Here is an 8,105-nt window from a genome sequence, read left to right as displayed (position 1 = left end):
ACTCGCTCACACACACACTAACTCACACACACTCACTCACTCACACACACACACACTAACTCACACTCACTCGCTCACTCACACACACACTCACTCACACACTCACTCACTAACTCACACACACTCACTCACTCACTCGCTCACTCACACACACACTCACTCACTCACTAACTCACACTCACACTCACTCACACTCACTCACTAACTCACACTCAAACACTCGCTCGCTCGCTCGCTCACTCACTCACTCACTCACTCGCTCACACATACTCACTCACTCACACACACACTCACTAACTCACACACACACACATTCACTCACAAACACACACACTCGCTCACACACACTCACTCACTCGCTCACTCACTAACACACACACTAACTCACACACACTCACTCACACACTCACACTCACGCTCACACACTCACACTCACACACTCGCTCACACACACTCACACACTCGCTCACTAACTCACACTTACTCACTCACACACTCACTTGCTCTCTCACACACACTAACTCACACACACTCACTCACTCACTCACTCACTCACACACACACTCACTCACACACACACACACGCTCACTCGCTCACACACACTCACACACTCGCTCACTCACTCACTCACACACAAACATAGACACACTCACTCACTCACCAACTCACACACACTAACTCACACACACACACACACATACACTCACACACTCACTCGCTTGCTCACACACACTTGCTCACTCGCTCACACACACTCACACACTCGCTCACTCGCTAACTCACACACAAACACACACACTCACTCACACACACACACACTCACTCACAAACACACTCACACACTCACTCACACAAGCACACTCACACAAGTACACACACAAACAAACACACACTCTCACTCACTCACATGCACTCACTCACACACGCAGGCACGCACGCACACACACTGAAAGACACACACATTCACACACACTTTTTCACACAAACAAAACAGGTTTAGCATGAGCTCTTGAACCATTAACACAGAATAAGGTGGTGATTTAGCACAGAAAACGTCTTCCTTAGAGAGAGACAGAGACACGTGTCTGTCTGTCATGACCGTGATCACGCGCGTGTGTGTGTGTGTGTGTCTCACCTGAAGGGAAGCGCTCCAGCACAGGCAGATTGTCCACCTGTAGTGTGGCGTTCCCACCGCTCCGTGTGAATCTGACCACATGATACTTCCCGTCGCTGACCATCACCCCGCTCTCCTCGATGACGATGTCATCCGTCCCCACGTTAAAGATCACGCCGACCCTCCCGCGCTCCTGACACACACACACACACACACAGAGAGAGAGACGGTCAGTGGCCAGAACAAAAATTCAAACCCACATTTATATTTTTACACTCGATAGAAATTACATAAAAGTATCACCGGTAATAAGCCTAAAAAGATGTGTCTTTAAAGAAGATTTGAAAAAGAGAGTTAGAGTCATGGATATCTTGTGGAAGATAATTCCACAGATAAGGAGTAGCATAGCTAAAGGCCACAGAAGCCATAAAAACCAGACGAGTACGAGGAAGAACTAAAGATAATGAATGTCAAAAAGTGAAAGTGACGGGCGTGACCAAGTATGGTAACCTATACTCAGAATTAGTGCTCTGCATTTATTCCGTCCTAAGGGCACACACACACACACACACACACACACACACACCGTGAACACACACACAGATCAGAGGGCATCATGTATGCTGTGGCGCCCAGGGAGCAGTTGGGGGTTTGGTGCCTTTCTCAAGAGCACCTCAGTCGTGTGATTGAAGGAGAGAGCGCTGTACATTCACTCCTCACACAATCAATCCCCTGCTGGCCCCAGACTCGAACCCACAGTGGTGCTACAGTGATGCGGAGATACACATTGTTAAATAAAGTCATTCTTTTTATTTTCTTTGCATACAAGTACTCTCATGACTTCATAAAAGTCAGATTGACCACTGATGACAGATGGACAATTCTGAAGATGTGTTTCATACTTTTCTAGACCTTGACAGTGTAATTTACTTGGCAGTGACAGTCACAAGCCTCCCGGTTTTCATTCAAAATATCTTAAATTGTGTTCCGAAGATTTTCAAAGCTTGTTGTTATGGAACGACAGGGAGGTAAAGTGATTAATGAGATCATTTTTTATTTTAGGGTGGAGTATCCCTTTACCCTCTGCCTGGCGCAGGTACAGTAACTATACTGCTGAAGGTGAGCTACAGTTTAGAGCGGCATGAGTAATCATTTAAAGATCGCAATCTTGATTCAATCACGTACTCAGTCTAATTTCTAAATGACAAGCCTTTGCTGTCTACTGAACCCTAGAAGAAGTATTAGCAGAACACTGAAAGCTGAGACACAGAGAGCAGACAGTTAGCATGTTTGGGTAAGAAACTGCATTATTTCTGTCTTACAGTCATTCGTGTTATCACAGAAATACTGGAATGAAAGGTTATAATTCAGATATAAACGCTGATGTCTAGCGATCAAAACAGAGCAAGCCATCTTTTGAAGAGGCGCTTCAAATAACGTTAGTGGTGATTGCATTGATTCTCCACTAGGTGGAGATAATAGGTGCGTTTATATTCACACTTTTTGCTTCCATCAGAGTGAATTTATTCTGATGACGAATCTGAACATAGTGTTTACATGAACACTAAATAAAGTGATCAGGTTAATATGCAAGTTTATATTTCACAAACTTCTGACATGCGCACATCGCATGAATATACAGAGTTTCCCACTGTTTCGTCATACTGTTTTAAAAATTACATGTGATATCTAATTTCGGTCCAAGTAGGTGACGACCAGCACATGAACTGTTGTGCAGTGCTGCTTACTTAAAAAATATATATATATATATATATATATATATATATATATAAATTGGAGTAGAAGTGCTCCTTCCTGCACCCAAAACCAGTAGTTGTTGATGAGAGTGTTAATCAAGGACTCTGGTGGGACGTTGTCCTGCTCCACTTCACAGATGCTGAGTGAAAGCGGAGATTTATAATGATGGGACACTTTATTTAACAGGAAGAACAGCTCGTTCATACGTCATTACGATATTTCTACATCACTGCACATGCGCAGTATTTTCCAGGTTCAGTTTTCAATCTGATCAAGTGTTTACATGTCCTCTCGCTCGGATTACAAAAGGAATAAAACACCCCTTACAATCCAATCGAAATTTTAGTCGGATCTGGCCAACTCTATCTGATTGATGTGTTTAAATGTGTGTGTGTTATTCTGATTACGAGTGTGTGTGTGTGTGCTTCTAGTCCTATTACGATCGGATTGTACTGACTGTTAAAAAAGTATTTGTCATTGAATCAATCGAGAGATTTGTTCAAAAACCTTGATTCATCCAGTAATGAAACAAGTGAAGTATTTATGAGTAAGTCATCGAATCATTCATTCTAACCGCTTTCTCATAACTTTAATACAAACAAATGGTGTAGTAGATATGTCATTTAAAATACATTATATGCTAAAATGTCTGATAATTCATTTAAATTAATCAAACAATTTTAATAGACTGCAACAATTAATATTTTGTCACACATTATTTTGTATAGTTCAGAATCGTGGGAGGATTGTGATCATTAAATATATATATATATATATTCTCAATTATATGATTAAATACATCAGATTCTCAATTTATCCAGAATCGTGTAGCTCTACTATAATTGTGGTTTTTTTTTTTTTTTTTTTTGAAAACGGTTTCAAATCACCACATCTCGTCTGCACTATTAAACAAGATGCACAACTGACACAGGATTGTCACTTGCACAGTCGAGGCAGTGTTGCATCATCACTAAAGTTTAGAATTTAGCATTTATTTTTAAAGGCAGTGGAGGTAATTTGGTTCAAAAACATTTTTTGTTATGCTGGTTTCTTCAAATGCCAATAGCACTAATTAGGTTAAGTGGTCTAAATGTATTTGTATCAACTATATTTAAATCATCTGTTGAAGCCATAGGACCATAAAATGTTTGTCTAATCAAATACGTGTTCGTGTTTTGGAGGCGCAGCTTTGCAATGTGATTACTCAGAGAGGGTGGGATCTTGATTTCAAAGCTAGCTTGCTATCGCTAGCTTTACTGAAATTGCATACCCTACCTTTAAGACTTAGTGTTTAAACCATTCAGCATTTGTTAACTCTAGAGACGGTGCGCTCACACACACACACACACATACTCAAACACACAGATTACAGTCCCCTTTCCCCTGCGCTGTTGGATGCATACACTTCTGACAGTGTGCATCACAGAACACACACGACTGAGCTACACTTTGGGCTTAACGCTGCCTGACATACAACTCACAAAACCAGCTTGTGATGTGTGTTAGCTATTGTGCAACTATCATCACATTATAAAAACAACAGCACTGCATTATCTGACATTTAGGTGAGATGATTATATATTTAAAAATAATAATAATAATAACATTTAAATCAAATAAAGTATGGTAAAACACAATCTGTATTCTTTTTTCTTTTGTGTTCCTGGACACCTGATGGACTGAAAGTGCATAAAATGTACATCAGTTTTTACACACTGAAACGCTGCATCATCTGGATCATGGCAAGATGGATGTGCGTACAAACAAATGTCTACTGTCACCGAGAGTGCAGCAAACACACTGGAGTGCTGACAGCAGACTGACAGAGCACTGAACACAAAATAAATAATGCAAATGCTGGAGGAACTGCTGCCAATACAACGACACATCCACCCAGAAACCAGCCGTGAGCTCCATCACTGACTCCAATAACTCCAGGAAAGACCACAATCCTCGTAAAAGTGCCTTGTTTATCAGCACGGGTGAAGTCAGTTGCAAAGTCATAAAATATACTGCTGCATAGCAGTGACCCAAAAGTGATGTCCGGCCTAGAAAAGTAGACATCTTCACCCTTAATAATAATAATAATAAAAAGATCTTGTAAGCATATTGCCTAGTTCATTTGTGATAATAATGCAATGAGACAGACCAGATTGTGTGGTCATAATCTTTGTCCATGCTTTCATGCAATGAAATAATGAACACGTGCAAAAACAAGAGAGATATGAAACAATGAAATATGAATGTACTATGTTGTAGTCAGTATGCCAATGTTGCCCGTTCAGTGATTTGACACTGGATTTAGTGACTTCTTTAGCCCTTTAGAAACCTTTTTCAAAAAGCCTAGCAACAAAATCTATTTCTTGGACAAACCTTATCTACATTCGAGACTCTCCCATGATGATCTATATAAATATAGATCAGTGAACTCACATTTATGAGGTCATCTAGCAACTGACCAGTTTTAGCTACTTCCAATTGAAAGCAGTTGGCAACACTGGGCAGTGGTTTCTATCCTTTGTTTTATAATGGTTAATATGATACGTTCATGTAGGTTGTCTACAAACCAGAAGGTTGGTGGTTCGATCCCCGGCTCCACCTGACCAAGTGTGGAGGTGTCCCTGAGCAAGACACCTAACCCCAGCTGCTCACGACGAGCTGATGGAGCCTTGCATGGCAGACACCACCTCCTTTGGTGAATGGGTGAATGTGAGGCAACTCGTAATGCACTTTGTATGACCATGGGTCTGTTGAAAGTGCTATATAAATGCAGTCCATTTAACTCCAATATGTTATATCTTAACTGGAGAGTGTGTGTCTCCTCGTCTTTGCTGCCATCTTGTTACCTCTAAATAGGTTAGGACCTGCAGCTCCCTTAAATAATTCAGGACCTAAGACCTAGACTCAACACTCAGAAACATTTCTGAATCACTCTTCTGTGGTCTAGGAATAAGGGTAAAATTGTGTTTTTAGAATTTTGACACACTTAGGACTAAAAGTTAACTCTTTATACATACAGCCTCATCTAACTACTGCTTTCTCCAGAGAACATCCACAACTAACTCTCACATGATGATTCTAACCGATCAAACGTTCCTGAAACATCTGTATAACCAAGAAAAAACATTTCCTCAACATTTAAAAAACTGAACATTTAGAGAACATTCAGAAAAAAAATGTGTGTGTGCGTGTGTGTGTGTCTGTCTGAGTGTGTGTGTGTGTGTGTGTGTGTGAGAGTGAGAGAGTGTGTGTGTGTGTGTGTGTGTGTGTGTGTGTGTGTGAGTGAGTGAGTGAGTGAGTTAGTGTGTGTGAGTGAGTGAGTGAGTGAGTGAGTGAGTGAGTGTGTGTGTGAGCGTGTGTGTGTGTGTGTGAGAGAGAGAGAGTGAGTGAGTGAGAGAGAGAGAGAGAGAGAGAGAGGACACTGATTTTTATCCATGTTTACACAGATCAACAGAACAAAAGGACAAATGAAGGACACAAACACAATCTTACACTCTTATGCACTCTTACACAAACACACTCAAACATACACACACACTCTTACACACAAATAAACTTACTTACTCTTATGCACACTTATGCATGTTTATAAATACATTCACTCATTCTTACACTCTTAAAACACACACACACACCTACACTCACTCTTATGCACTCTTACACACACACACACACACACACACTGACAGACTATTACACACTCACACACTGCATGGTGGGTGAATCCCAAAGTATGTTTTTGTCACTTCCTTTATATGCCCAAATAAGTAAAACAGAGTTTTCAGTCTTTCTCATAATATAAATGACTGCTGGGAAACTGATCATTTTATCAATCACACAGAGACACAGAAGTTGTGTTTTATTGCATCTGTTTTGTGTGAGTTCCTGAGTTTTGGCTTCATGAAGAGTTAATCTCATAAGGAAATGGAAATGATTAAATTCCTTGCAGTAAGGTTAGAGAGTATCACCCAGACGCATCTCAAAACATCTGCATGTTTGTTTTCGGTTTCATTCACTAAAGTGAGATTCAGATTCACCTTCAGAAGACTCTCTGATGTCTCTGTGCTACGTCTCTCACACATATATTAGATGTGTTTCACGTGTGTAATCAGACGTGTCTGAAATCTGCTCTGAATATCTGATGTCTTTTATTTCTGCTGGAAGGAAAGAAACAGCACAGAGAAGCTCGTTAGCAAATGATTTTTGGAGCATGTTTATAGACGTACATTCATCACACAAATATATCTGGCTGCTGCTGTGTTTGCTGTGTATGAATTAATATTTGTCATATAAATAAATGAGTTTCATCACAGAACGGTATGACGTAACACGAACGCAACATTCAGTGCTTCAGGGAAGAGCCTCCATTGATTCACGCCCACACACACATGAATCACTCACATCTACTTCCTGTTTCCTCTAACAGACACATGAACACTCCCACACACACACACGCTCTCACACACACACACAGACACACACACACACACACACACACAGACACACACACACACACACACACATGTTTGTTTCTGTGTAAAGTGTGTTCATCCCATAGGTGTACTGGTTTTTATTCTGTACAAACTGTATATTCTATGTCCCTTCACCAACCCTACACCTAACCCTAACCCTCACAGGAAACTTTCTGCATTTTTACTTTCTCAAAAAAACTCATTCTGTATGATTTATAAGTGTTTTGAAAAATGGGGACATGGGTTATGTCCTCATAAGTCACCCTCTCCTTGTAATACCTGTGTCATACCCATGTCATTATACAGAGTTGTGTCCTGATATGACACAAAAACATGCCCACACACTCACACACACACACACACACACACACACACAGGTTTATTTAAAGGTGCACTAGGTGATTATCTTCAGATACATTTGTTCTGCTGGTTGAAAGTCTCTTCACATCTCAATAGCAATCATTAAATTAAGTGGTCTAAATGTATTTATCTGTATTTATAAACTCTGTGGAAGGTGTAGGACCAAGAGATGTTCATCAGAAATCTCTTTCCTACCTCCCTGTAAACGTATGTATTGATCAATATGATCCCTACACAGTGTTCACTGCTCCCTCCTCCCTGAGCAGATATACACTGTTCAGCGTCTTCACACACAGACAAAACTTACTAGAGAGAAGTGGGACATAATAAACCTCTGTAAATAAATACTATTTCAACAGGGGGTGTGAGGACTGGAACTGGGAAGTGCTGATGTAGCCTA

At 40.6% G+C, this 8,105-nt stretch overlaps 1 protein-coding gene across 8 annotated transcripts in view; it reads right to left on the bottom strand.

The window, feature by feature from the left end:
- LOC127962221 (neurexin-2-like) overlaps positions 1-8,105 on the bottom strand; it is a 408,062-nt gene that overhangs the window by 21,930 nt on the left and 378,027 nt on the right. For all 8 annotated transcript variants that reach the window (XM_052561735.1, XM_052561731.1, XM_052561733.1 and 5 more), the window contains one exon: positions 1,137-1,308. In XM_052561735.1, coding sequence (XP_052417695.1) covers positions 1,137-1,308 — 172 coding nt within the window. The remainder of the gene's footprint in view (positions 1-1,136; positions 1,309-8,105) is intronic.

This window comes from Carassius gibelio, chromosome B7 (genome assembly GCF_023724105.1).
Source record: "Carassius gibelio isolate Cgi1373 ecotype wild population from Czech Republic chromosome B7, carGib1.2-hapl.c, whole genome shotgun sequence".
NCBI classification, from domain to species: Eukaryota; Metazoa; Chordata; class Actinopteri; order Cypriniformes; family Cyprinidae; genus Carassius; species Carassius gibelio.
Note: the sequence above shows the minus strand (reverse complement) of the source record. Positions and strands in the feature narration are given on the sequence as shown.